Genomic DNA, 14884 nt, shown 5'->3' on the forward strand with positions numbered 1-14884 from the left:
ATCTTTAGTATTAAAGTACTATTGTCATAATGGTAGTTAATGTGCTGGTTTTCAAATGTTATTTTCCTACAGACTCCCAACTGCAGACCTCTGTAACATGTCATATGTGGTCAAATTCAAAACAGAAATTTAAGAAATGCATAATTTAATAATCTAAAATTTAAACACACGTTGACTACCACTTTCATCTCTACCTTATTGCCAGAACACGGCTAAAAAAGTATCAACAAATTGTTATAGATCACCGATTTGTATTCCAGTGGAACCCCGATTTAAGACTAATAGGAGTGGAAGAGTAGTTCGTTAAATCTAATTGTCCCTCAAATTGAAGCACCTTTTTTAGTGGCCTGAAAACACCAATACACTTAAAATGTATTGCTTCACACTTTTTTCATGGCCTAAAAACACCCAATATAGTACAAAATTATTCTAACTACCTATAAAAAAAAAAGCTTCAAAATGTTTGAAAAGTTTTGAAGTCTATCCAAACTTACCTTGCTGGTGCATCGGAGGGGTGATTTTAAGTTCCAACTGGACACTATTTTATTTTCTGTCCATTAAATCCGAAGTCCGTTGAATCGAGGTTCCACTGTAGTTGCATAATTTATATTTTTGAAATTCTACTGAATGTTGCAATAACTGCAGCAAAAATGACAAAGGAATTCACACTCTGTTGACATTTAATTCTCAGCAATATAACAGACGTGACAATTACAGCAGATGAGCATTATTGTTTTTACCTGATAAGTGCAGATAAACGTAAATCGTAATGGCCAAGAGACCATGATTCTCACTAGCATGTAAAATGCAAAGCAAAGTCATTAATTTCAAAATTTGGAACACAGCCCTAATGAGGATAAGCCGGATAGAAAATAGATGAATTGCTAATAGACTTCATCGAGTCCAGTCCAGCTATTATCACAAATTTGGAGACGTCAGTGGAGCATGGCATCTTATGCCTCTACAGGCAGCTGGCATAATGCATGTACACAAAACCCAAAACAACAAGTCAATGATTATATAGAAGGAATGGATAAGCTCTTGTCATTTGTAAAGCTTTTCTCATGCTAGATCACAAAGGAATCTCTACTCATATGGTCTTATAGGTTTGTGTTGTGGGATGTCTGGAGGGAAGCTGCACGCCAAGTCATCAGACCTGTCTGTCCCAATGATCGGGTTCACAGACAGGACATCATTGGTCCAGACACACACACACACCAATAACCTCCAAGTCCATATGGAAGATCCACGTGACCATACACATAGGAGATGGTTGTATTACAGGTATGCAGGCAGATCCTTCTCCACCACCTACAAAAAACAAAATAACATTTAGCATGTTTATTTTTATTTTTTATGTGAACGGAACAATTGAAGCTGATAAATCCACCACCTAAACAGTGAAACTTACACTGGGATCATCTGTTGGACCGTACCGCTTCACCACTTGTCCCTCTTTGTTTATAAGAAACTGTCAAAGAATTTATATTTTAAAAAATAAAAAAAAACTGGTCACATTGTAAGAAATATTACAATATATATAAAAAGTTCCAAACAATAAAAGCAAACTATTACCTTTGTGAAGTTCCATTTTATATTACTGTGGGGACAGAGAAAAAAACAGTTTTGAATTCTTATTTCCAGCAATGCCATGACAAGATTACATATTAATAGTTTTGACTTGTCTGCATGGCAGACATGTTAGTATCAGGACTTTCAAGGTAGAAGACGACAACTTTTTTTTCATGTATTTATAAAGACCACTTCACGATTGCAACCCCTATAGATTTTGTTAAATGATGACAGCATTTTCTGAAACCGAAGCCAAAACAATGAACAGAAAGGAGGATGAAGCAACAGGATGGATATTACACAAAGTGTCGAGATGTTTTCATTCTCGGTTTCAACCAATTCAAGTCAGCAGTGGTTAAATTGTAACAATACTCGTGGGATTAGGGGTGGGCAATATATATCGCCTTCGATATAATCGTGAATGTTGCTTTAACAATGTGTGATTTGACATTATCGAGTATTCATACTGTCTCTAAAAGAAAACAACCAAACGGGTGCATGGACGGCATAGGAGGAAGATAGAAAGGAGAAAGTGCATAAAGTCTTCATTTGCCAAATCAGCGGACATGATTCAATCACGTGACTTAGTGGGAAGCAAAATAAACTCGCTTTCAAACTAGTGGGCTGAGCAACCTTTTCAGGACTTTAGCATTTTAACAAGTGGGTGAATTGAAACAATGGACCTCAATGGAACACACATAGCCTATAGTTTGTTGATTGTAGAAAAGATTCCGCGGTCATGACATCACATACCACCGTTTCAAAATTATGAGTCTGTGTGCTTGTGCCCGTGAGTGTAAAGCTTGATCTTTCTTTCCCATTTTACTCTTCATAAGAAATACCTAGTCATTTGGAAAGGTTTTAAAACTTTGTTATGAAGCTACTGAACCTAATTTACCTAAAGGTTTGACTGAAGTATCCATCTAGCCATCCATCCACGATGTCCGCTAAAGAAAAGATGAGAAAATCTGCAAAACACACTCAGAAAACCCTCTCAGTCATTTAGCAAATACATACCACATGGCAATAACAAGTAAACATTGGCAAGCCAAAAGAACGCCATCAAGTATATTTCTTTCTGCAGTGTTCTAGCCAAATTTGTAAGCCAGTGTGTGCTATAGTTGACAAACTAGTCTATTTGGTTTAAAATATTTAATTAGGGTTACAGTTTGCTGTCATCTTCTTTTTTTTGGACATTTGTTTAAATGTTTTTGTTTAACAAAAGCTTAACTAAAATACTATGCCTGATTTGGCATATTCTCCTGTATACTCCCTGGACCGAACTTGAAGTAATTAATTGTTAAATATTGCCATACAATATTCTGGTGCAATGTTTTGTATATGTTTAAAGCACTTTAAAAAATAAACGAAGAAAAAAAAAAAAATGACTGTTCTAATATGATGTTGAAAAAGGTCACATGTAGTTGATGGCGTTCTTTATGTCTTTCCAACGTTTACTTGTTTTGTCATATGGTGTGTGTTTGCTAAATGACAAGGGTTTTCTGTGTGTGTTGTGCAGATGTACTTATCTTTTCTTTACGGTAGTCATGCTTGTGGAATCAACCTCAAAGTTTTACATATTCCTAATACTCAGGGCTGGGAGGGTTACTTTAGAAATGTATTCCGATACGGTTACTAATTCCCTATGACGATATGTGACGTCATGACCGCGAAGTCTTTTTAATCCTGGTGACAAGTTTAGCAGCTGGTATTGGTAATCGCGCTTAACTAAGTAAAGTAGTGGGTGATCGGTGACAGGATAGTGAGATAATTACTCACGGTGCTGCCGCAGGGCTGTGCTAACTAGCTTCTCCATTAGCCTCTCCAGCAGCCAGGATGACTTTGAGAGCGCAGATTTCTTTGTAAATGTTACTCAAAATGAAAAATCCTCTCGTGAATACATGATCAAAACAGAACTGTCCATTCTCCATTAATCTTCGTTTCACTTTTAAACTGGCCGCATTTGGGAAGCCAACACGTACATCGAGGGGCCGGTGTTATTTTTCTGTTGGTCAACAAAAAACTATATATACGTTCCATTGAGGTCCATAGCAGCCATTCACCCACTTGTAAACTGCTCCATAGCAGCCATTCACCCACTTGTAAACTGCTAAATGCCTGAGAAGGTTGCTCAGACTCGGTCAACTAGTTTGAGAGTGAAAGTATGTTTTGCTTGTCACTGAATCATGTTGTCCGCTGATTCGGCGAATGAGGACTTCCATGCGCTTCCTCCTCTCTCTCTTCCTTCTATGCCGTCCGTCCATGCACCTGTTCCGTTTTTTTAATTTTCGAGACAGTATGAATTATCGATAATGTCAAATTTCACATTGTTAAAGCAACATTTACGATTATATGGAAGGTGATAGATGTCGCCCAACCCTATGGTGGGGGCGTAATAAAATAGCACGCACCAAGCAATTGTTCAATGTGGACGTGGATTGCTGGATTTTCCCCCACCCCCAAATATCCGGAACAATCAGTGTTACGGCCGTAACGAGTCAACGTTCAGTGACTTCCGGACGTTCCGTAGCATTTGGCAGCTCTGAATTACTGGTTGGTTGTTCAGAATTCTTTTTTTTTTTTTTTTTTTATGGTTATGGCCTGCTTTGCAAATATAGCAGGAATTTTATTATTATTTACTGTAAAACTTACTTTCCAAAGGTTCCCTTTCCCTTTGGCTGTGCTTTCATCCACTTCCAAAGAGGGTGAGCGTTGTCTCCATTCACATCAATTTTACTAAAGAGGTCAAAGTTTGCATTGAACCCTTTGGCAAACTCTTTAATTTCCGCCTCGGTCCCAGGCTCCTGGATCATCACCCGGAATAAACATAGAATTTATTACAAGTTGTGACCTGTGATTTGCCAAATACTGCCTCATGTCAAGATAAATGTACAGTATAACATTCGTAAATAAATTCGTAGCCCTTCAGAATTATAACGTTCATTAAAAATTTGTCAATGATTGTCTTCTTGGCAAACAATTATCTCATATTGTAGGGATGCACGGAAACCAATTTGATGCAAAAATGAAAAGAACAAATCCATTTGGCAAGAAACATGAAGTAGACACACTTGATTTGCCTTAGTGGGCCTTGAGTTTGACACCTGTGCCGTAAGGTATCAGTACATAGTAGTGGAGCATTTTTATGAATACAGAGTACTGTATAAACAGTATCGCCACCGATACCATATCTGTGCATCCTAGTGCAGTGGTTGGTGCATAAATGAAGAGGGGACTTATTGTGAAGATGTACTACAACAGGCAGCATTATGAAACACAGCAAACCAATACTGGACTAAATTACCTGTCCTCCAAATTGGTTACATGGGAATCCAAGGATGCGTAAACCCTTCTCAGCCAGGGAAGCGTGCATTTCCGCAAGCTGAGTATAGTTTACTCTGGTCTTTCCTCATTTGGAGGCCACGTTTACGATGACGCACACATGACCTCTGTTGCAGAAACACAGAGATGAAGAGGTCAGCAAGCCAATCTTTTAAATATATACTTATTTCATGGGTTTACAATTACAAATGCTCATACTGAGCGGTGTATTTGGCTAACTCACGTTGCGAGGAGAGACTCAAAATATTAAAAACAGCTCTTAGTATGATACAGTACAGAGCAACGCTATTGCAAATTACAAAGTTATAAGCACTCTGTTAAATTAATGCAGCCCTGTGGGGGACACAAGTGCAAACTGTGCAAACTGTCCCAAGCCCGGATAAATGGGGGTCCCAAGCCCGGATAACCAGAGGGTTGCGTCAGGAAGGGGCATCCGGCTTAAAACTTTGCCAAACAAATATGAGCGTTCATCCAAAATAATTCCATATCGGATCGGTTGTGGCCCGGGTTAACAAGGTCTGCCACCGGTGCCGTCAACCTGCAGGGCTCCGGTGGAAATTCAGCTACTGTGGGTCGAAGTCGAAGAAGAGGTGGAAAGCGGGTTCTTCGGCAGAAAGAGAAGAGGAAAGCACAGAGCCTTGAACTGAATGTGGGGACTTTGAATGTTGGGACGATGAAATCTCAGGAGTTGGTTGACATGATGATTAGGAGAAAGGTTGATATATTGTGTATCCGGGAGACCAGGTGGAAAGGCAGTAGGGCTCGAAGTTTAGGGGCAGGGTTTAAATTATTTTATCATGGTGTAGATGGGAAGAGAAATGGAGTCGGGGTTATTTTAAAAGACGAGTTGGCTAAGAATGTCTTGGAGGTGAAAAGAGTATCAGATCGAGTGATGAGGCTGAAACTTGAAATTGAGGGTGTTATGTATAATGTGATCAGTGGCTATGTCCCACAGGAAGGATGTGACCTAGAGGTGAAAGAGAAATTGGGTAAGTACGGATGGGTAAGTAAGATGGGTAAGTACGGCATCCAGGAAAGGAACTTGGAGGGACAGATGGTGGTAGACTTTGCAAAAAGGATGCAAATGGCTGTAGTGAACACTTTTTTTCTAGAAGAAGCAGGAGCATAGGGTGACCTACAAGAGCGGAGGTAGAAGCATGCAGGTGGATTACATCTTCTGAAGACGATGTAATCTGAAGGAGATTACTGACTGTAAGGTAGTGGTAGGGGAGAGTGTGGTTAGACAGCATAGGATGGTGGTGTGTAAAATGACTCTGGTGGTGGGGAGGAAGATTAGGAAGACGAAGGCAGAGCAGAGAACCATGTGGTGGAAGCTGAGAAAGGACGAGTGTTGTGCAGCTTTTCGGGAAGAAGTGAGACAGGCTCTCGGTGGACAGGAGGAGCATCCAGAAGACTGGACCACTGCAGCCAAGGTGATCAGAGATGCAGGCAGGAGAGTACTTGGTGTATCTTCTGGCAGGAAAGGAGAGAAGGAGAGTTGGTGGTGGAACCTCACAGTACAGGAAATCATACAAGGAAAAAGGTTAGCTAAGAAGAAGTGGGACACTGAGAGGACCGAGGAGAGGCGAAAGGAATACATTGAGATGCGACAATGAGCAAAGTTAGAGGTGGCAAAGGCCAAACAAGAGGCATTTGATGACATGTATGCCAGGTTGGACACTAAAGAAGGAGAAAAGGATCTGTGCAGGTTGGCCAGACAGAGGGATAGAGATGGAAGGATGTGCAACAGGTTAGGGTGATTAAGGATAGAGATGGAAATATGTTGACTGGTGCCAGTAGTGTGCTAGATAGATGGAAAGAATACTTCGAGGAGTTGATAAATGTGGAAAATTAGAGAGAAGCGAGAGTAGAAGAGGCAAGTGTGGTGGACCAGGAAGTGGCAATGATTAGTAAGGGGGAAGTGAGAAAGGCATTAAAGAGGATTAAAAATGGAAAGGCAGTTGGTCCTGATGACATTCCTGTGGAGGTATGGAAGCATCTAGGAGAGGTGGCTGTGGAGTTTTTGACCAGCTTGTTCAATAGAATTCTAGCGCGTGAGAAGATGCTAGAGGAATGGAGGAAAAGTGTGCTGGTGCCCATTTTTAAGAACAAGGGTGATGTGCAGAGCTGTGGACACTATAGAGGAATAAAGTTGATGAGCCACACAATGAAGTTATGGGAAATAGTAGTGGAGGCTAGACTCAGGACAGAAGTGAGTATTTGCGAGCAACAGTATGGTTTCATGCCTAGAAAAAGTACCACAGATGCATTATTTGCCTTGAGGATGTTGATGGAACAGTACAGAGAAGGTCAGAAGGAGCTACATTGTGTCTTTGTAGATCTAGAGAAAGCCTATGTTCCCAGAGAGGAGCTGTGGTACTGCATGCGGAAGTTTGGAGTGGCAGAGAAGTATGTTAGAATAATACAGGACATGTACGAGGGCAGCAGAACAGTGATGAGGTGTGCTGTAGGTGTGACAGACGAATTTAAGGTGGAGGTGGGACTGCATCAGGGATCAGCCCTGAACCCCTTCCTGTTTGCAGTGGTGATGGATAGGCTGACAGATGAGGTTAGACTGGAATCCCCGTGGACCATGATGTTTGCAGATGACATTTGTGATCTGCAGGGAAAGCAGGGAGCAGGTGGAGGAACAGTTAGAAAGGTGGAGGCATGCACTGGAAAGCATAGGAATGAAGATAAGCCAAAGTAAGACCGAATATATGTGCATGAATGAGAGGGGTGGTGGGGGAAGAGTGAGGCTACAGGGAGAAGAGATAGCAAGGGTAGAGGACTTTAAATACTTGGGGTCAACAGTCCAGAGCAATGGTGAGTGTGGTCAGGAAGTGAAGAAACGGGTCCAAGCAGGTTGGAACGAGTGGTGGAAGGTGTCAGGTGTGTCATGTGACAGAAGAGTTTCTGCTAGGATGAAGGGCAACGTTTATAAGACAGTGGTGAGGCCAGCCATGATGTACGGATTAGAGACAGTGGCACTGAAGAGACAACATGAAGCAGAGCTGCAGGTGGCGTAAATGAAGATGTTGAGGTTCGCTCTCGGACTGACCAGGTTGGATAAAATTAGAAATGAGCTCATCAAAGGGACAGCCAAGGTTCGATGTTTTGGAGACAAAGTTAGAGAGAGCAGACTTCGATGGTTTGGACACGTCCAGAGGAGAAATACTGAGTATTTTGGTAGAAGGATGATGAGGATGGAGCTGCCAAGCAAGAGAGCTAGAGGAAGACCAAAGAGAAGGTTGATGGATGTCGTGAGGGAAGACATGAGAGCAGTTGGTGTTCGAGAGGAGGATGCAGGAGATAGGCTTACAGGGAAAAGGATGACACGCTGTGGTGACCCCTAAAGGGGCAAGCCGAAAGGAAAAGAAGATAAGCAATCTTGTTAAATTAATACCTCTCTGACAGCATTATCTTTTAGAAAATAGCTTTTTTTTTTTTTTTTTTTTAATAAAATGCTTGTTTGGATCTCATTAGATTGTGCAGATATGCCTAAATGACTCTTTGGCTTGTGCCGTTGGTTCGGCTGTTTTTATGCTGGATGAACTTCCCGACACAACACACCTATTTTTATTACCCGGGCTTGAGATTGTCTTCTGAGTAATTGTAAACCACTGATTTGTAAGCCTGTTTCAGACATAACATCACACACAATGACATCTCACCTGTATTTTTCCAGAGACACCTCATTGCCATCAATATCCTTGGCAGAGAACTCATAGATGGACTTGGCACTTTGCCAGTCACTCACCTGTGCACACTGTATGGAGGTGACAAACCATAATGGCTAAAGTTCAAGTTGTGCAATAAAGAAATAGACAAAGTTTTAATTAACAAGGGGGAACGCCTGCTCAATAATCACTTCTCTTATTCCCCAAACAACCTTTAGTCCACTCATGTCACATACTGACTCATTTCTCCAAAATGTTATGCTTCATAAGAACATCTACAGTAGATTCTCACATTAAAGCATTTCACCTAGATGCACCGTATATAATGCAAATCTCATGGCAAACTGATATTTCTATTTACACTTGACAAAAATAAATAAATACATAATGAAGAAAATGCTAGGAAGTGTACTAATCCCATTGTCTCTTAATATGCCGCAAGAAATGATCCAATTTCACTTAATTAGTCCGAAACTTCACGGTGGGCGACTGGTTAGAGCGTCTGCCTCACATTTCTGAGGACCGGGGTTCAATCCCCGGCCCCGCCTGTGTGGAGTTGGCATGTTCTGCCCGTGCCTGCGTGGGTTTTCTCCGGGCACTCCGGTTTCCTCCCACATCCCAAAAACATGCATGGTAGGTTAATTGAAGACTCTAAATTGCCCTTAGGTGTGAATGCGAGTGCGAATGGTTGTTCTTTTATATGTGCCCTGCGATTGGCTGGCAACCAGTTTAGGGTGTACCTCACCTCCTGCCCGATGATAGCCGGGATAGGCTCCAGCACTCCCGAGACCCTTGTGAGGATAAGCGGCTCAGAAAATGGATGGATGAATAGTCCGAAATTTGCTTTGTCATCACGAAAAAAGATTTTTATTTATTTATTTATTTTTTTTTAAAGAGCTCCTTGTCGCTACAATTGCTCCAAGTCAGGTTTGTGTAAAATTAAACAAGTATGTAAATTGTGAAAAAAAATCATAATTATTTTACTATATTATATCTTTGTTTGGTGGCATCATTGTTCATCAATTGATCAATTTAGCCAGATTGGCATCGCAAATGTGTATCTGTTTTCAATTGCTTTACCTGGGTAAATAAAGGTTAAATAATTTTTAATCTATGGTAGTACCGTATCCACAGTCAAATACTTTTCCACTTAATGGCATAAGGTACATAATTACCGTTTAATCTACACCTTTTGTGACATTTTTGTTCGGTGGTGTGCCGTGATATATATTTTTCCGTTTACAATATGTGCCTTTGCCCAGTAAATGTTCGGAAACAGTCTTGCTGCAACGCCATAATTTAGCATAACAAGCAAGCAACATAAATCCTGACCTCAACATAACACAAACACGGGAGATTAGAGCTGGTTTTGCTTGAGTAAACAGCAGAACGCTAACATAAATCTACCACATTGGAGGCGTAACTAGGACATTATTTGCGATCGATACAAAACCGCAAACACAGATTACAAAATTAGACCGACGTCGGAGCTATTTCTTAGTTGCACCGCGTTTTAGAACTAGCAAAGTTGACAAGTCGTTGTAAGCACGTTGCCGACGTTGGCTGAATAAATCGTTTCAATATCTTCAAACGTGCACATTTAGACTCATCGATTCCAGTAGGATGAATTCATTTACCATGGTCCGGGTCACTCCTCTGCTCCCTAACACTCCTAATAACACGGAAGACGTTCGCAGCAACCACATGCTGATGACACCAGCGACCGTTGTTACGTCATTTGTTTGCCCCACCCACGACTCAGTACTGCGCATGTGCGAGTCATGATATTTTGACTAGGAATAACGAGATATACAAATGCGGTACCGTCGCCAACGGCCGTTTAAAAAGAAACATTTTTTTTTTTAAATTTGTTTATACGGAAATGTACAAAAATAAATATAAAGTAATGAACACGAACACCATAGTTCTGACTTTTGTCCAAGAGATGGCGCAGTCTAACTGTAAGAAAGATTACTGGTTTGTCCTACATACTGTACAAACATACATACATACATAGTGTAATCGCTTTATCTCAATGCGCTTACCTATAATTGTCGCAATCTAATGGTTATGGTTCATGTTCTAACTGTTTTTTTTAATATGAATAATAATTACATTAATAATGTGTGTCAAATTTGCTGCTTGCCTCTGTTCACAATCATGGAATTGAAAATTATTTGTGATTATTGGTGTCAACAACTACTTTTCCAAACCTTATTCTAGGACAGAATATTGAAATAGACTTGACGACTCAGTTAGAGCCACAGTTAAAATATCTATGAAAACACGACTTTCCTTTTTTTAACTGAATGCTCTGTAGTTAAAGATGTGTGCTCCTGCTGTAGGTCAGTGGATCTTATGTCAAGTTGAATAAGGCTGGTCCTTATTGAATTAAAATGTCACAGGACCTCCACCATGGCTGCTTTAAATGGTTGAACAGGTTGACATTACGTGGAGCACTATGTGGAACACAAGGGTAAATGACTTCCTGGGATCAAAAAAAAGAGAAGGCATGCTGCAAATGAGCATCCCCTGTAGTTGTAGCAGTGGGATGTCTTCCTTGGAAACACACATGCATGAGCATTGGCACTGGATGATGTGGAGGATCATGCCTTCCATGGTGGAGACCTTTAATTAGGGTATGATAAAACAGGGCTTTTTCATCTGAAACATTCACTCCAAAGCCCCGAATTAAATACCTTTCATATAGCCAATTAGGACTCAAAATGAAATGAAAGGGTTACTGTAATAGGCATCAGTTCAATCGACGTATGTGTGTGTCTATGTCTTTCTCTCTGTGTGTGCACTTTTGTACAGTAGTTGGCTATTACTGGCACTGTACATGCAGAGTCGTGCTCACCATTATTGACACCTCTTCATTTTTGGCATAACCTGTAAATCAAATTTTAAAAAAGACACAAAGGAGCATGTGCAGCAATATTGGCACCCCTCCTTAATATTTGGTTTCATACCCTTTGGCTGCGATGACAGCCTCCAAACGTTTTCTTGTTGTGTCTGTTTTTTGCACTTCTCAGGTAGTATTTTCTCCCACACTTCCTTTGCCATTTGTTCAAGCTCTTGAACATTTGCAGGGTTCTTTTCCCCAATGGTAGATTTCACCTCCCCCCAAAGATTTTCAGTTGGATTGAGATCAGGACCCTTTGCTGGCCATTTTATTTATCCATCCATCCATCCATCCATCCATTTTCTGAGCCGCTTCTCCTCACTAGGGTCGCGGGCGTGCTGGAGCCTATCTGGCCATTTTAAAACAGTCAATTTTTTTCCTTTTCAACCATTCCTGTGTGCTTTGGGATGTGTGCTTTGGGTCTTGTCTAAATGGAGGACCCATGATCTTCACCTCAAACTAAGTTTTCTTATACTGGATAAGACATTTTGCTCTAAAATCTCTTGATAATTTTCTTATTTCATGACACCTGTGATACAGCCAAGGCCTCCAGTACCAGATGAAGCAAGGCAGCCCCACAGCAATATGGATTCTCCACCATGCTTGACTGTGGCAGGGTGTTCTTTTCTTTAAAGGCTTCATTGCGCCGTCTCTAAACACAGTGTTTGTGTGTGTGAGGGCAGGGGTGGGGGCGGGGGGGGGAAATTACACTTTCACACAAGGCCAGTTAGCATAGTTTTTTTTCCCCTTAATACCTAAATTCACCATTTAAAAACTGCATTTCATCTTTACTTGGATTAACGTTCTCTGATATTTATATTTGTTTGATGATCCTTAACATTAAAGTGGAGAAACAGCATAAAAAAATAAATAAGGGTGAGCAGCACAATGTCCACTGAATGGAAGCAAAAAAAAAAGAGAGACCAAAATTGTTTAATTTTTTACATTAATTATATATTTGTCATTACTGCATGTCTTTTTATAAAATACATTAGTACAGATTGCTACCTTTCCTATTGAAAAAACACATTACAGTCTTTTTTTTTTTTTTTGGTATTGTGGAACATATTAAAGGCATTTCCATTTATTTCAATGGGAAAAGATGATTTGAGATATGAGTGTTATGAGTTACGAGCATGGTCACGGAACGAATGAAACTTGTACCTCAAGACACCACTGTTGTTAAAACAAACTAAGAATTAAATAAAATTATTGAGTCGAATTAGGCGGCACGGTGGCCGACTGGTTCGAGCGTCAGCCTCACAGTTCTTAGGACCCGGGTTCAATCCCCGGCCCCGCCTGTGTGGAGTTTGCATGTTCACCCCGTGCCTGCGTGGGTTTTCTCCGGGCACTCCGGTTTCCTCCCACATCCCCAAAACATGCATCAATTGGAGACTCTAAATTGCCTGTAGGTGTGACTGTGAGTGCGAATGGTTGTTTGTTTGTATGTGCCCTGCGATTGGCTGGCAACCAGTTTAGGGTGTACCCCGCATCCTGCCCAATGATAGCTGGGATAGGCTCCAGCACGCCCGCAACCCTAGTGAGGAGAAGCGGCTCGGAAAATTGATGGATGGATGGATGGATGAATCGAATTAAAAAGTCATAGGCTACAGACAAATATTAAGACTTGTCTATCGGGTTAGAGTAAGGCGACGCCAACCCCTGTTAATTTCCCAAACAAATAAATGTGGTTTATTATAAATACATAAAACACTGCCACTGATCAACGTCACTGGAAAAAATAGCAGCACATTAGTTATGGAAAAGAGTCCTTTCCTTTTGCTTCATACACACAGAGCAAGTTAACAATCCCTCAAAGAAGAGAAAATAATGAGAATAAATACTTTGTATCAATCTAAAAACAAAACAGTTGCCTAGAAACCACCTCTGCTAAACTTGACTCTGCCAACCCCACCCTCCACAACACAAACGCACACACACACATACACACATACACACACACACACACACACACACACCAGGAGATTTGATCAGATGCTTTAGAAAAAAAGTTTGAGTAATTTCTTACTGTTCCTAAGCAACAACTTCGCTGTTTCCTTGCCTTTGCATATCCCTGTTGGTTCCGCTGGAGATTAACAGTCAGAAAATGTATTTTCAAACTGACCACAGAACTTTATCAGTTTCTCCTAAACATCCATCCACCCATTTTCTGTATCACTTATCTTCACTAGGATCATGGGCATGCTGGAGCCTATGCCAGCTATCTTCAGGTGAGAGGTGGGGTACACCCTGAACAACAGGAAAAAACCAGGGAGAACATGCAAACTCCACACAGGCAGGGCTGGGATTTTAACCCCAATTCTCAGAACTGTGAGGCAGATGTGCTAACTTGTCGGCCACTGTACCACCTTCTCCTAAGCACTTCATTTAAAGGTAAAATCCTCCAAGCTGGTCCTTTGAGTTAAAAAACTCCCCCCCCCCCCCCCCCCATTTTCAGAATTGCTAAACCCACACATTACTTTCATATTAAAAATAAAATTGACTTCCTATGGAGAGGTTCAAATGAAAACACGTACACGTGCGTTCTTTGTATGTTTGAGAATTTGTAACAAAGAAAGTGACACGAAAACAGATGGCACCCTATTTTCGCAGTGGCAGAGAATCGTTTACATTTAACCCTCGCACTCTGAGGGGCTCGGTTGGCAAGGCAACAGATTCTGCAGTCTGTTTCCCCTGACTGCGCCTTATCCTCCACCTTCCTTCAAACCGCCGTGAGACATGGCTGGCGTGTCATGTTCAGATCTTCAACATCAATGTATCTAATTTACAATCCGTTGAATTAGCCCCAAAGTCAAATCACTAGTCATTGTGCTAACAAACAATCTGTCACATGCGGTATGGAGACACTCGGTATATATACTGTGTGTGTGTTTATACATATATATATCCATCCATTATCTTTACCGCTTATCCTCCTAGGATCGAGGGCTGCTGGAGCCTATCCTAGCTATCTTCGTGCAGGAGGCGGGGTACACCGTGAACCGGTCGCCAGCCAATCGCAGGGCACATAGAAGCAAACAACCATTCACACCTAGGGGTAATTTAGAGTCTTAATCAACCTACCACGCATGTTTTTGGGATGTGGGAGGAAACCGGAGTGCCCGGCGAAAACCCACCCAGGCACGGGGAGAACAAGCAAACTCCACACAGGCGGGGCTGGGATTTGAACACCGGTCACCAGAACTGTGAGGCAGATGTGCTAACCAGTCGTACCCCGTGCCGGCTATATATGTGTGTGTGTATATATATATATATATATATATATATATATATATATATATATATGGAGAGTCTCTGGCGCCAAAATGCATCAGTGCAATTAAGGTATGGGTGAAATCGATCTCTCTCCTTGTTCCTGCTTGTT

At 41.2% G+C, this 14884-nt stretch overlaps 1 protein-coding gene across 1 annotated transcript; it reads right to left on the bottom strand.

Annotated features, from left to right (window-relative positions):
• Positions 1–662: 662 nt before the first annotated feature.
• Positions 663–10321, bottom strand: LOC133411661 (phospholipid hydroperoxide glutathione peroxidase-like). The gene is made up of 7 exons (XM_061694276.1): positions 10232–10321; positions 8589–8683; positions 4877–5021; positions 4225–4376; positions 1576–1600; positions 1412–1471; positions 663–1311 (listed from the first exon to the last, which is right to left on the bottom strand). The coding sequence occupies exons 1-7, from the start codon at positions 10298–10300 to the stop codon at positions 1279–1281; spliced, it is 579 nt and encodes a 192-aa protein (XP_061550260.1). The 5' UTR covers positions 10301–10321; the 3' UTR covers positions 663–1278.
• Between the last annotated feature and the right edge of the window lie 4563 nt (positions 10322–14884).

The sequence above is a fragment of the Phycodurus eques genome, chromosome 13 (genome assembly GCF_024500275.1).
Source record: "Phycodurus eques isolate BA_2022a chromosome 13, UOR_Pequ_1.1, whole genome shotgun sequence".
NCBI classification, from domain to species: Eukaryota; Metazoa; Chordata; class Actinopteri; order Syngnathiformes; family Syngnathidae; genus Phycodurus; species Phycodurus eques.